Genomic DNA, 15,406 nt, shown 5'->3' on the forward strand with positions numbered 1-15,406 from the left:
ATTTTACAAGGTCAACACGCAAGTGTGCAGTTTAAGTACCATTTTAAATAATAGCTGGACAGATATTTAAATTGATTAAGCTATGAACTGACAAAACAAAAAACATTAACACCTGACTTCTGAGAAAATACATTCTACCACTCATCCTGCTGTTGTTGTTTCATCATGAATGCATTATTTTACATTTATCAGACTCATTTCAACTGATTTATTCTTCCAACAATACAACACAATACAAATCCCAAGTTAAGAAGAAAGGGTTGCAATGGTGGAGCAGATTTTCATCAAGGACGTCTCCAACAAAGAAGTGACGTGACAAACGTCATTAAAAGGCTTTAACTAAAATTGTTTTTGAACACACAGAGCCAGAGTCCCTCAGTGTCACTGTGACTGCTGTAACCAGCCCATTGTTGAGCTTAAGGGAGTGACCTGTTGTCTGGGCCTTAAAGGTTACAGCTGGTTGAAAAAGATCCACTGTGATGGCCAGACTCCATTACTTCAAGGGTCTGTTGCTTTGCTGAACTACAAACACTGCGAGGAACAAGCAAGTCTGAGCGTTGTTCTGGATGAGCTGATTAGAAGAGCTCTCTATTTGAGAATAGTATGTTTAATAAAACACACTGATCAGAAGCTGGTGAAAGTACAAAAACTGCTTTTGATGACTTCAGTTTCAAGCAGGAATTCATCAATGAATGAATATAATGAAGTTTCAATGACCGTTTCCTTCTTTTCTGCCAAAGCATTTCAGCATTAGAAGCATTTCTAACACAAGATTCAACACAGGTGAAAGACCTCAGCTTTTAATGTGCAAGGACTCAAACTTGTCGCTTCAAAAGTGAAAATAAAAGCTAAAATCCAATTAGTGCTTTCGATCTGAGGCGGCAGACTTGAGAGCAGATCAGCTGTGAAGACGTCACTCATGTGTTTATGAGAGATGACAGACTAACAATCGGCCTCCGGCTCAGTTCCTGTCCTGAGATATCGCACATCATCACTTTAAAATGAGCTTTCATTAGCAACTGCACAGGCGCTGCGTCGCCATCTTGATGGAGAGTCTGCTGAGGATGAATCTGTGATCTCACAACCTGAGATGTGAGAATGTCTTGGACCACACAATGGAACACGTCCAAGCCACAGCTTTTTCGTACAATATGTTTTCGTTACTCATCATGAGCGGATTTAAATGATGTTTTAGTGTCATCCGTGAATATCAAGATATTAAAGGAAAAAAGATAGTATATTTTCTGCTGAGGCTTGAGCATATAATAAATTCATCGTCTTAAGCGCAGCGTGAAAAAAACAAAAAAATGTGTCGTTGAAATATGGATGTTGGAAAGAAATAAGCAGAAAGCTTGAATTGCAGAGGCTTTGGAGCTGTGAAAGGGTTGAAATATAATACAGTATGACAGGAAAGGAGTACTTCACTCTGCTCTTCCTTTGCTCAGCTGTGGTGCAAACGATGGATTCTTTTTTTCTCCCCACCTCCCCAGGGCTACCTGCGGTGCATACAAACTCAAACTCTATTGAATCATTTATACAGGAGGAGATGGGAGACAATAAGGAAAAGAAAATATAGCATCCCAGGAAACACGCACAATTTTTCAGGAGTTGCCAAGACTATATAGCCGACCTGCATTTGAGATATGGTTTGTCACAATGGTGAGTTTTATATTGATCAAAACAAGTGATTATCTCCACTTGAATGTACAAAAGGTCGTGTCTTATTAAATACTAATACACCAATAAATAAAGAGCAAACAGGAGGTTGTTTTGTATTGATGTGATCATCAGGTTGTGCCGCACAAGTTAGGCTCCTCCTCACTATGACATCACAGATGATGCCTGTCTCCTCCACCCTACCTGCACTCTCTTCTTCACCTGCCTAGATTTCTGTTATTGAGGTACAAACCTTAATCCACACATGGTTCATTGACTGTACTTATGTGGCCTACATCAAAACGACAAAATTATCTTTTTTTTTATCATCCATTCATGTTTGAATTCTGAATTACACTCTGGTATTAGTTCTTTCTTTCTTCTCCATTGCTCTTCCCCACACTGAAACGTTAAATAGATTTTTCTTTTTAACCAGCGGAAGTATTTAAATTCAGTAAATTCAGAAAATTAAATGAATACATTTTTAAAAATCCTTCTAATGATGAATTATATGGAGAATCTTGACATAAAAAATCACATATTTGAGGCATCTAATGCAGAGATGGGCAATTCAAGAGAGGGGCCGACAAACCCAAACCCCACACTTTTAAAATGCACAGATGCACAGTTTGTTGTGTTTTAATTTCTTTAAACCACATTCCATTTAAAGATTCTAGATGTGTCTCGCACATTTCAAAATCTACTTTCAATTCTGATGTGTTTTAAGGGACAAGAAATAAAACAGTCAACGGAAAAGACAAACAATTAAGAAAAATAATCAAACAAGACTGTTATGTTTCACTTAAATCATAATAAAAAAAATGACAACAACAATGTTAATTTTATAGTTGGACTCTGGGAGGGCCACATAAATACTTTCAAAGGGCCGCATTTGGCCCCCAGGCCGCACTTTGCCCAGGTCTGATCTAATGTCATGGTGTTATTACATCTTGTTTTTGTAATGTATACCCACATAATGTAAGCTAAATATAGGACTCTTTTTCTTCCCTCTGTCTTTAATAATACAAATATAATGTGGCCCATTGGGAAATAAAACCTCCCACCTGCACTTTAATCCCTGCAATCTCTAACTAACTTTGGCTCCTGCCGACTCAAAATCAAACCCCTAATGGTTCAGATTCAAACTTTAATGTCGAAGTAATTCAAAATATGGAGTGGGGGGGGAAAGACTGAGCGAAATGGAGACCTCAGCGTCTGATTTCCTCTTGTTTAGAATCACAGCAGAACACAATGAAAACCACAGGGCTGCTTCAGATCGGCCACATTAGTGTCATCTAAGTGACAAAGCGTCGCCCCATGATCGCCTCAAAAATCACTGAGCTTGACTAGGCTTTAAACACACTCGGATCACCAATGCGCTTGGCGAAAAACCTGAATCAACACAAACAAGGCAAATGATTTCCTTTATTGACATGTCAGAGCTGATCGCTGTGTGAAAGAGAACAAGCAGATGGCTGCATTACTTCCACGCGGCTTGACTGCGGAGTCAAAGCCACGCGCAGATAAAAACCTTTGGCTCCATTAACAGATGAAACTGTTCGATTTAACAGCAGGACAGTGAGCACCATCACCGTACATTCATTATGTTTCCGATAGTCCTCTCATACACAGCAGCAGGCGCTTCTTTCAGAGGCAGCTTACCATCTCTGAGTGTCTCAGGACAACATCCTTCACATGAATGTGGCGTTGGGGATGATGAAACGGTCTTGACCGCGGATGATTCAACAGCCTGGAAGTAAAGTCTTTGCAAAACTGCACAAATGATCATCCAGACAAAAAACACTGTGGTAAGATACACACACATAATAGAAAGTGACAACTCATCTTGTCGTGAAATTACTAGATACATAACACATTATTAAATAACTGCAGTAGAATGATCATAAAATGAGAATACAATTGTGTGTTTCACAGCAACAGCTAGTATCTGTTTGTTTGCATGGATGAAATACAGCAGGGATACAAAATACATTACTATGATAAGGTCAGTGGCTTTGTAGAAATACATCCACTTCAACACAAGCAAAGCCTGAGCATGAAGAGGCTCATCCACTGGTCCTCAAAATGGAAAAAAACAATGTATGTATGTTGGGTCAGTGTATATTAGAATGAAAAATCAAGTATGTCGCCATTCATTTCTATGACTTCTGGTCAAATGACCGGCTGCGACTGAATCATAGAAAATAATTTAATGAATTTTAGATAAATACACTTTTGAGTCAGAAAAATCACGTATGACAGTAAAAGAAAATGTGAATGTTTTTGGCTTTTCTTCCTTCAGTTATCAGCTATATTAAGTGACTTTCAGTTTAATAATTCAATAGCGACACTGCAATTCACTCCTGATCAAGAGAGGCAGTATTGATCAACTGATGGACTGTTGATCCACACAGGTCAAACTGAAACCGGGGTCACGACAAGCCGTTCTTTATGGCCCTCAAGTGCTTTAAACAAACGTAGTTAGCTCAAATTTTCATTGAGTTTTAATTAAAAAGTACACCAAAAGATAATTTGGAAAGTGATGGGAGGAAGATGGGAGGGAATTTAAAAGATGAGTCAAAAAAAATTTTTTTTCTTGACATGCAACAACACAGATGCTTAAGGCAATAACTGACAGCATCAGGTAGAACTGTTAGCGTAGCACATGAGCACATTCCAGTGATGGAAAGTTAAAAGCATTTTGGAAGCAAGCAACACTGAAATAGTAAGGAATTAAATCATTATGGAAGTTTGTTCCTATGAACGAAATTTTAATGAAACAGAACGTCCTCACAAAATAAATTTTGCATGTAAAATCTTGGCAATGAAGAGGATATATTTGTAATATGAATACATCTTTTGTTTCATGGCTAGCGGAATGTGAGCATTGCTGAAGATAATAAATGACTATCATGAGCACTGGATGTATTATGCAGCCATAGAACACATGAATAATGCAAGTGGAAAGCAGCACACGTGGATATGGACACACTATACTATAGTATAGTAAAATAGCTTGCTCTAACTGGAGTAATTCTCCAAAAATACTGAGCTATTGTCGATCTAACTTTAAAGGCCGACACACTGTGGACATCAAGCTATCATTTTACTGCAAAAATACCGGAGGAAATCTGTATTTTACCGAATAAAACTACGTGGAAAAACAAGCAGCTCTGGACTCTTTAAACCTGGATAATGCTGAAAACAAGTGATGAGTCACCGTTCAGGTGGTGGCTCCCTGTAACTCTGAGTCATCTGTTCCGAAGCCAGATCAAATGTGATCAACTTTTCTCACATCTAGCAGCACTACAAACCTCTGTTCATGACACAGAACCATATGGCACTGAGTCTTGGCACGGCAACAGATCTGCTGCAACTCTGTCTCACAGCCTTCTCGCACCTTTGGCACCATATCTCCACTACTGCATCTTTCTTCTTCATATGAACCTATTTTTCATGATCACACAACTTTTACGAATGTTTGAAGAATTAAAATACATTTTCTTTATAAGCAAAACACGTCCAGTCTGTTAAAGTAGTGAGGTACTGAATTGAGAAAGCTTCTGGACCTCACATAAGCAAAGTCGCTTCATGGCAGTGGTCAAGGCCTCACGTCAATGCAATACAAAGCCAAAACGTTGAGAAAACCACAACTCTGCATCAGTATTTGTTCGCCCAGAGAGCAGTTTGGGGAAGAACTGAAGGAAGATAGGATGTGCTGCAGGGAGCACTTCACACATTCCGACGCATTCTTCCAACTCAGTTGTGTCGATCTCTATTTTGGAAAGAGCGACATTTGAACTGAAGAGTGGACAAAAGATACACAGGAAAACTGAACTCTGAACTGATTTTGATGTTGATAGACAGACACGTGCACAGACATTTTGTGTGGCTGGTGCTCAAGACACCTGTAGCAAAAATTATGAATAAAAATCTTCTTTTTGCTGTTGTTGAATTGGTTCATTTGGATTTATATTTAAGACATCTCCCCATTCATTTCTATGACTTCCGGTCACATGACTGGCTGCCACTGAATCACAGAAAATAAGTGCTACGTCAGATACCAAAAAGAAATTTGGACCACATTGCCAATTTTTTTTCTTGCACCTTCAAAATTAAGAAAAAAATTGGGCACCAAATAAAAGGGAATTTTTCTAAAGCTTGAGCACCACTCGCGATCTATCTGTGCACATGTTTGTCAACAGAGAAACGACTTGATAGCAATTGGCAACAAAGTACTAGAAGCCTACATGACGTCCTAAACTTGACATCATCCCTCAAAGCTGTGCAGGAGTTGGATGTTAGTCTTCTGTGTCCTCCACTTGCTTCCTGTAGGCCTCGTTCAGCAGCTGGATCTCTTCCCTGTATCCGGAGCTGCCCTCCGTCTGTCTGCGGCTGTTCTGCCGATGCGCTTCCACAGTGTCAGGGATGGTAATGTTGATAATCTCAGCTTCAGGGTTCCCACCGGTTGGGATCAGAAGAGAGTACGACGCCGTCTCGCCGAGGTCGCAGGAAACAAATCGGTTCTCCTTTCGTGAGTAACGCAATGACGGCGAGCGGGCGTGAGTGGAGGACTGGCTGATGTTGGAGATGATGGATACGCTGTCCATGGCCTCTTCGTTGTCGCAGATCTCTAAAACCTCCAGGTGGATTTTGACGTTGGTGTCGCCAACGCCTGAGCCCATTCCGATCTCAGCTCCTATTCCGACATTTACGTCTCGTGTTTGGCCTCTGGAAGCCGAGTCGTCCGCGCTGGGCTCATGTCCGACTGATTTGGAACGGTACACTTCCACCTTTGGAACAAAAGGAGGGTCATTACCATGACAGGAACGCACAAGCTAATACAGCTCCTGAGGAGCTCTGACACCCATGACATACAGCAGAAACACGGATGCCGAAGCAAAACACTCGACTGCTTCAACTGTAACCGAATGCCTTTCACAAACACTACACAGTACTTTAAAGCTAATGTTGAAACGTCAACATCACAATGACACCAAATGAAATGCTTGAGAGACCAACAGGAAAAGGCTAATCTGTTCAAAAGGGTGCAAGAAAGATGCAGCTGATAAACTATAGAATCATCTCCTGAGTGACAGAAGAAGTGCAGCAACATAGAGTCCAAACTATAAATCGTCAGATTAAAATTAGGATTCAGAGAAAATGACCAGCCACGGTGAGGAAAGAAAGAGCACAAGTTTAAGTTAAACAACGCGTGAAGCTACGAGGTCTTGGAGTGAAGGTCTGAATGTGAAGACGGAGAATTAATTTCTCTGTGAAGCTACTGTGAGACTCTCATTAAGGAGGCTCACCAGACAGATAGAGGGTTTTAATGGGTCTAAACTTTTGGTTGAGAGAAGTGCGTTTGAATATATAGATATTTTCTAATTCAATTTTATTGTTTCAATCATTATTATACAAAAAAGATTTTTTAAATAACAAAATGACACTCAACAGTTCAGCAACCTGAACTGAAAATGGCTATAAATAAAATATGTAGGTGATTTTCTCTGTTTTTGTGGTGTAATTATTTCTGTTTTTATGAGTTATTTTGTTGTGAGTTCTGATAAGAAAACCAATTTACTTTATGCTCAGTTTTCCAGTGCATTTTTTTCCTGAATTTCTGAGTATTTTTCTGAGTACAGTTCAGGATATTTTTCTTTTGTGAGGCATGCGTGGGGCAGGGGCTCGGGAGGCAGGAGACAGCAGTCACCAAACATCAGCAGGAGTCGCCTGCAGGTTGGAGGCTCTCGCAGGATTTCAAAGGATCTCAATAATCCAGTCAGAAAAAGGGAGAAAAAAAATCCCCGGAAGATGAAAAATTATGAAAAAATAAATAAATAAATTACTTAGGAAAAAACAGAAACAATTCCAAAAAAACAAACCAATAAAACAAACTAAAAAAACTAAAATAAAATAAAAATAACCGAAAAACAGAAATAGCATGAAACACAACACTAACACAAAGGGCTCGGGTAAACAAAAACATTGATTAAAATAAATAATATATTAGAAAAAATGTATTATTTAAAAACTAATGTGCAAAGGACACTCCACAACCCCCAGTTCAAATCAAAGGAGAAAAAGAGAACACACACCTCAGCCAACAGCCTTGCTTGTTATTGTTCATTCATAACATACAGCTTGCTTTTGCTTCATCTTCGACCTTCAGCGTCACCTGGACCAGTTGAGTATGAATAAGCACCTCCAAGTCTGATTCTATTTTTATCAACATCATGATCTTGTGCAGGATTGGATGGCTTCTACACCCCCCTGCCAATCTTCCTCCTGTTATTCCCTCCGGAACGTTCTCCAGCCTCACCACATCCCTCACACACTCTCAGCTCCGTAGACACAATTAAGAACGTGACCATGCCACAGCTTGGATAGAAATCCCGAGCTTTGTATAGTCTGGCACTTCATACCGACAAAGGATGGCAGTGAAGGTCACGCAGATATTGCTGAGAAACTACTGGCTTTCTGAAGAAGAAGCGTTCCTACCTTTTTTGCATTGCTTGGGGATATTTTCAGTCCATCGCTGCTGACTTCGTACGTGGAGAGTGATAGGGTCTTCCCTGTGGGAGCTTGCAGGGAAACGGTTCCTTGGAAAGCACACAGAGGGATGGACAGACCACCGGACGACCGCTGCATGGACAGAATACAGATCAAAGGACATGCTCAGATTCTTTTACACACGTCCTTTTAGTTAAAAAAGAACAAATTTATGATGACTACTTTTGCCCACCAGAAATGAGCATGCGGTTGAGAAGATGAATCACTGGCCAACCATGCTTTTCCCAGAAGCAAAACGGATCAAGGGTGAAAGCAACATTAGATTTCATGAATTTAAATTTAGCTACGAGGAAAAGCATTTTCGTTAAACAAAAGGCTGTTGTCTGAAGATCATTTAGCTGGGTTTTAAAAGACTTTGAAGAATCTATTATCAATTTTAAAACGTAAGCAAATCAGTTGTGAGTCGGTGAGTCTCTGCAGGAAGTCGGGTGAGAATGTTCATTGCAGAATCCTGCGGCAGATCTCATTAAGCTCTCTGAATTATTAAGGCGCAGTTAAAAGTAATGATCTGTTTGTGACAGTGAGCCAAACAGAGACGCATCTAGCTGCAGATAAATCGAATCCCACTGAAAACAAGAACGGCATTGGGCACAAATACAGCATGCAAATCTTAAATGAAGTATCACAGTGTAATTACTGGCTGCCACACAACCGCCCCGTCTGTTTTCCAAATGAATTCAATCCCAATAACAATGAGGTCGTCACTTAATTACGTCAACAAACAAGGTTTCTGGAATGAAAGTGTTTTTTGTTCACTGCCTCTGAATCCGTATTTCACCTCAGGGAGAGCCTGAAATTGAGCTTCAAGTCGAGATGTCTTCAAGCTCTCATTCCTCCTGTCCCTGCGGAGGGAGGAGGCGGGGAGCGACGACAGACGTTTGCTACTGAGATTTATGCCACTAATGAACATGAAGGCTCCACCTATTGTCCGCCCCTTTTTCCTTCCCAAATTAGGCGATTTCACGAGGACGCTCCCGCTGCTTTAATACTTGGGGCTCATTATAAAAGTGTTTAGTTTCTTCATTTGATATCGTTTACACTGTTAGGTAGTTGTTTGTGGTTTAGTACAGGTCATCTACAAATCAAAACATTTCACACCTCTGAGAGCAACAGGGAGGAGAGTCAGCACCTGTTTGTTTGTCTAGTTGTTAACAGGCTTCGACAAGCGGATGATGCCATTTTTCAACAAGCTTCTATGTTTATTTTCTTCTCTTAGAATGCAGATGTTGTTCCTACCAACCAGCCTAACATCCTGGGTCCCACTTAACCTTAACATCACTAACCACTAATCTTTGGTTCCTGATAAATATGCTGTATTGCCTGGTCTTACATCTCAAGCGTGAAACTATTTCTTAGTGAATGGATATTCAACATAGTGTTGTGCAAAGCAAGAGCCAAGACGCACCTTGATAATGTCATGAATATCACATTGGCTGATATGTGTGATGTCAACTTAAACAAGGTCCTCAGCTTCTAATATCAGCAAAGAAATGAAGATACTGTGTCACTATTTCTTTAATCTGTAAACCCATATGTTGCCACCATAATTTATAGTTATATATGCAGGGTTTCCACTATGTAAGCGCTATGATGGACAGGAAAACATCAAAACAGACAGTTAAAACATAACACAACATGGAGGTGGACATGAAGAGCCTGTTTTTCAAGGTAAGAAACATCACAATGACCGAAGTCCGCTGCTTACGAAACTCAAGTTGCAGATTCTGGCCTGGGTTAAAAAAGACAGGCCATGTGAGGACAGCTGCTGGTTGGAGAGATATATACTTCTTATGATTAAAAACTAGGGTATTTATTGTCGCCAATTCAGTAAATGTCAAAAGCTTCCACTCTGCTTCAACCTCTATCTCTTCTGATTGGTTGTGTTCCCTTCCTTTTATTTTTTTTCCCCCAAAAAATCCAGCTGGAAACCCTGATATGGAAACTAAATGTTATTGTTATGTAATGTTATTTATTTTGTAAACACAGAATAAAAGCAGCATTTATTTTTTCCATTGACGTATATGTCACAGACCGTTGATGTGGTGAAGCATGACCAAAGAGAAAGTCATGTTCATCTGTTGAACTAAGGCTTTAAAGCATTAAACTGATCCTTTTATTTTATCCTTATACTGGTCCTGACCGTAAGAGGATGAATTAACCATAACCCCCTTCCGAATGACATCATTCAATGATGCGCCAGAATGACTTTTCAGGGAAGTCTTGTACCTGTCGGGGTGTTCTCTCTGATTTGCTTCTGCACCACTCCCAGTCTGTCAGCTCGATTTTCCGGCACTCTTCATGCGACAGCCTCCTCTCCGACCCGTCGAACACCGACGATGTGTCGGTGTGATCCTGATCCTGGTGATGAGAAGCCAGAGGAGTGGCACAGCTGAAACCCTCACTGTCTTTGTGCGAGAGAGGGGGACGCTCGGCCAGCGGCTCTCTTCCACCTGCTGCCGCGTCCGTGAGCGGGAGGGAGCTGTCCACACCACACGGGGTGCTGAAGTCAAAATTGGGCCCCAAGCTCGGCAGGCCGCCTCTCTCCAGAGCATCGAGGCGCGTGCTGGAGAAGTCACAGTCAAAGAGGCTGTGATAGTTCTCCGACGAGGGATTGTAGTGGGAGATGCTTGCGTGAGATAATTTATACACCCCACAGCCTTGTTGAAAGGAGGGGTTGAACTGAAATTTTCTTCTTATTGCTGCGGGAATAAAAAGCAAAAAATAATTAGTCCCCACTGAATCGATCTTCTTTATTAGAAGCTGGGCGGTTGTTAATTCACCACCTGAAGAGTTCTGCATTGGATCACGCTTGCAGTTAATGAAGCAGCCACATGGCAGGTGGATCCAGCGCTTGGACAGCACGAAGAGAGGAGTGACCGCCGGGGCAAGCAGGGTCAGGAAGAAGCTGAGCGTTTCCAGGGAGGAGCTGCGTGCGTTCATCGCATGTCGAACCAGCACCAGCGTCTGTGAAGGAAACCCACTAATGAGTGCGCTGACAAGACAACCCGGTTGTGTGAATAGCACTTTTTGATGAATTATTATTATTATTATTATTATTATCTCTGTGTGCATTGTTGAGCTTTCTGCCTGATGCTTCCACGGCGTCGTGAATTATACATGGCCGCCTTTTCATTTGCCCTGTTGGGGCAAGACAAACCTTCTCCGGGTGAGAAAGGCCAACTCTAAAAAAACATGGTGAATAAAACATTTCAAAATGTATCATACAATTGGGTGAAAAGATTCAACGCAAGATAGAGAACTGATTCCAATTATAATGAGACTTTTCAAGAGAATATTTGGCATTAAATGATTCATCATGTCTGCATAATGGGCACCTTCTGGGCTTATCATTGGAAAACTGTCTTTGCACAGTGACTTTGCAGTGGGGGTGCTAGTTTCATGTGGTGGTGTAAGGGATAAGCGGTTTTCTTGTTGCACTGCTTGTTTCTGGACCCTTTTTTCTCTTTCACCTTCATCACAAACGTCAGTATTTGACATCATGACCTTTGACATCATGGCCGCCTTCCGTAATTCACATATTTACATCTAGCAACTAGTAATGCACCCCAACATCTCCAGAAAAAAATCATTTCATCTTCATTTTAAAGTGAACTCATTGGAAAATATGAGGTCAGTTCCGGGTCAAGCTCTGAGCTGCCCGGTTGGTCTTCACACAGCTGAAGGGGCAGATGATACCACAGGAAAGTAGTGAAACTGTGCCTTGTAAATTCAAATGGATATCACCTCACTCTGGCTCTAAAAGTTGATCTGAGGCGAAAAGTGAGAGTTCTGCGGTTGGCTGAGCTCTTTCTTTCCCTTCTGATACAATCTCTGATTCATGATCTCACGCTCCAGCCTTCCCTCAGTGGCGAACATAGGCTCGCCTGCAGGGGGAAAGAGGCAACACTCTGAGAACCATCATCTCAGAAAGTCGTCAGGTGGCACTGTGAGAAATTCCTGTCGTCAAACCTCAACTCTAATGGACCACTTATTTACCCGACGCATGGTCCCACAGGACGCATGAGATATGTGGAGCTTATGGAGTAATGGACACCTAGCAAGCTTCTGCTTGCTAGGTGTCCATTAATGGCTGTTGTGATGTTTCATTATATATTGTCTCAAACTAAAAATGATAACCAGCAAAGCCTTTTTCCCCCTGAGGTTGTGAGATTATGTTCACCAATAATCTGCCTTCAAGCCCAGCATTAGCAAGACCTGGAATTGAACTGCTGTAACTAATGAAGTCTGTGGAGAAAGCACTTATTTTTTCCCCATATTTGAAGACGTTTTGAAATCCGAACGTCAAGTGCATTGTGAGCGGTTTGGGTTGGTAACTTAATCAGCGGCGCTGTTGCAAGCCTGCCAGCGATGTTTGCCAAACTGTTTCACCGCTGTTGCTGTTTGAACAGGAACAAAAAGCTGAAATTGCAAAGAAAAGGCTTTTGTGGATTAGAATGGAATATGTGTTGTACCACCCTGGCATTGATCATGTTTTTTTTTGTGCCTGAGAGAACAAAATGGTGACTTCAAATTTCAGGCTCAGCTTTTTACACCAAAATAATGACCAAAACAACCTGCAAACAGATGCAGTGTCACAAGTCAGTGGTTGCTATTTGCATCGCGTTGCAAACAGCACTCACTTGCAATTCAGTCATCCCGTCTTGGGTCGCAATAAACCAATAATTTTCCTTTAAATGCATTGATGGCCTCAACGGCTGCTGTGCTGTGGCACATATGCATTTCAAGCAGAATCCATCATGTGGATTTGCTTCCATTCACCTCATGATTCTCTCACATGCAGACCTGCTATTAATACACATCAGTATTCTTCCTCAGTGTAGTCGCTGTCCATAAACTCTGGGTCAGAACTCATTAGAGGGACATTAGGATTACAAGATACTGTTTCCTGTTACACGGCTGCCATCAGCAGAACAGACAGCGAGGGAGTTGAGCCTCTCAAATTCAACAGTCAAACTGGCTACGATCGTGACGACGACCTGTCGCCTGTAGTCTGAGAATGAATTTACTGAGTGGAAATGAAGGCTCAAACCGAGGTTCAGAGGACAGAGATTCCAGAACATTTCAATACAGAATGAAATTAATATGATTATGTGATCGCAATTCAAAATTACGGAAAACTTCCAGTCGATCTCGATTATGACCGTCAATCTGTAATTCAACACAGACATGCCATGCACCTCCCGTCCCTCACCACCAGAGGTCACCATGTAATGGATCTGACTGATGACAGTGAAGACAGTTGAAATTAACCACCCACGAGTCCAGTGGTGGTGGGAGTTAGTTTCAACATGAGGCTTTCACACTGCAGACTTTGGCCTGGCAGACTCAAGTCCGATCCGCCCCCTGACATGCAGCCTGCTCCTCTGTGCCTCAGGTTATATCCTCTTTTTCTACTCAGCTGGGGGCGCTATACACAGAATAGCTGGTTTGTGACCCAGGAAGTGGGTTATCATCCAGGGGACACTGCACTCCTGAGCCTGACCAGCTTATTTGTCTGTCAGTACCAAACATGAGGAGTCGTCATCCTCATCCTCCGGATTTTTAATGACATCATAAACAGCAGATGTTTATCCGCTCCGGGTGGCGCCGCTGTTCAACGACTCTTGATGTTTGCCATCGACTTTCTGTGATTATCATTTTTTATTGTATTTTTTTAAAAATGTGTTCATTGCTATTGAATTGTAGTCACGCTGCTAATGTTGTCTTTGGCATCTAGCGCTCAGTCATCTGGGGCAAAAATCTCGCCCCCCACTGAGCGCGCCCCGAGCCATTATGTCCCATCTGGGCCAAATCTTGGGACTGAAGCCATGCTGTTTAAGCATCCTTGATGGAATTAAGTTGGGGGCCATATATAGCTATACAAAGGGCCAAATCTGGCCCGCGGGCCTTGAGTTTAACACCACTGGTTTAATGTCTAATTTCCAATCAATGAAAATGATTGATTCCAGAGGGAATATATGTCTATAGAATATTTAACGGGCAGAAAAGTTGGGCGCTTACCATGAGCGGCATCCACAGCGTCACTCTGACCACCGCCAGGATCATGGAGAAGCGCTTCTGAGCGAAGCCCGACGGGGTGTCCCCAAGAGCTCCCGGGATACTTGGAGACACGCTGTTGTCTTCTACCGCCCTGAACTCTGACTTGGCCCCGCAGGAACTTGGACTCAGCTCGTTATAGGCGCAGAATCCTCTGGTCAGACTGTCCCTGGAGAAGGTCTGGATGTCGCCACTCAGCCCTCTCTCCAGATACATGAAAGTCCCATCTGGCTCTCTGGAGCACAACAGCTGGTAGGTGAGTGGGATGAAGAAGAAGAGCAAGCCGCACAAACACACCGAGTAGAGGAGGAAGAGCAGGAGGATGTAGAAGCTGTCGCTCTCTGGAAAGCAGCCCAGAGACGCGGGCGTAAAGCTGCCCCAGCCGCACACGGGGAGCACGCTGACCGCCAGGCTCACCGCCCACACCGCGGCGATGGCCCACATCACCCTGAGAGGCTGGAGCGCGCCGAACCTCTTGGTCACGCAAAAAGTGTAAGCGGCGATCAAACACGCCTTCATGTTGCTGGAAACCCCCTGGAAGACGTAGAGCAGCCCGGACAGAGTGCACAGACCGCCGGCGCCTCCGTCCCTCTCCCACTGGAGCAGCATGAAGAGGGAGAGCGGGACCACGCTGAGCAGGTCGTCCACTGACATGGAAGCCACGATGAGGCAGAGGGACGTCTTCCTCCTCATCCGGAGCAGAGACAGAAGCGAATACACGCCTCCGACCACCGTGGCGGCGGCGATGGTTACGCACAAGCTGAAGAGCAGCAGGCGGATCTGCACCTTTGAGGCGTCGCTCTGCTGCTCCACGTCCGCGGAAAAGCTCTCGTTTTGGAAGCTTTTGGACATGTTCCCCGGTCAAACTTTTTTTTTAATCGTTATAAGTTATCCGCGCAAAACAGTCATGACTGACTCTACAAATCGTGGCGTCTTCTTCCACGAAACGCGTAAAAGGCGCTCTTCTTCCTCCTCCAGGTTGGATCCGGTACCGACATCCACTTGTGCAGAGCGTTCACACCGAGCACACAGGACAGGACAGCTGTAGAGCCCAGCTGCTCGTCTGCGTGCTGTCGTCATCGCCGCGTCTTCAGCTGGGGTTGGGCCAGAACCGGGCGCC

General features: G+C 42.9%; 1 protein-coding gene across 1 annotated transcript; it reads right to left on the bottom strand.

Moving 5' to 3' along the window:
- Positions 1-3,088: 3,088 nt before the first annotated feature.
- LOC128763799 (probable G-protein coupled receptor 149) lies at positions 3,089-15,301 on the bottom strand. Its single transcript, XM_053872984.1, has 5 exons — positions 14,251-15,301; positions 11,013-11,193; positions 10,456-10,928; positions 8,158-8,301; positions 3,089-6,449 (listed from the first exon to the last, which is right to left on the bottom strand). The coding sequence occupies exons 1-5, from the start codon at positions 15,136-15,138 to the stop codon at positions 5,958-5,960; spliced, it is 2,178 nt and encodes a 725-aa protein (XP_053728959.1). The 5' UTR covers positions 15,139-15,301; the 3' UTR covers positions 3,089-5,957.
- Positions 15,302-15,406: the final 105 nt, after the last annotated feature.

This window comes from Synchiropus splendidus, chromosome 8 (genome assembly GCF_027744825.2).
Source record: "Synchiropus splendidus isolate RoL2022-P1 chromosome 8, RoL_Sspl_1.0, whole genome shotgun sequence".
Taxonomy (NCBI): domain Eukaryota; kingdom Metazoa; phylum Chordata; class Actinopteri; order Syngnathiformes; family Callionymidae; genus Synchiropus; species Synchiropus splendidus.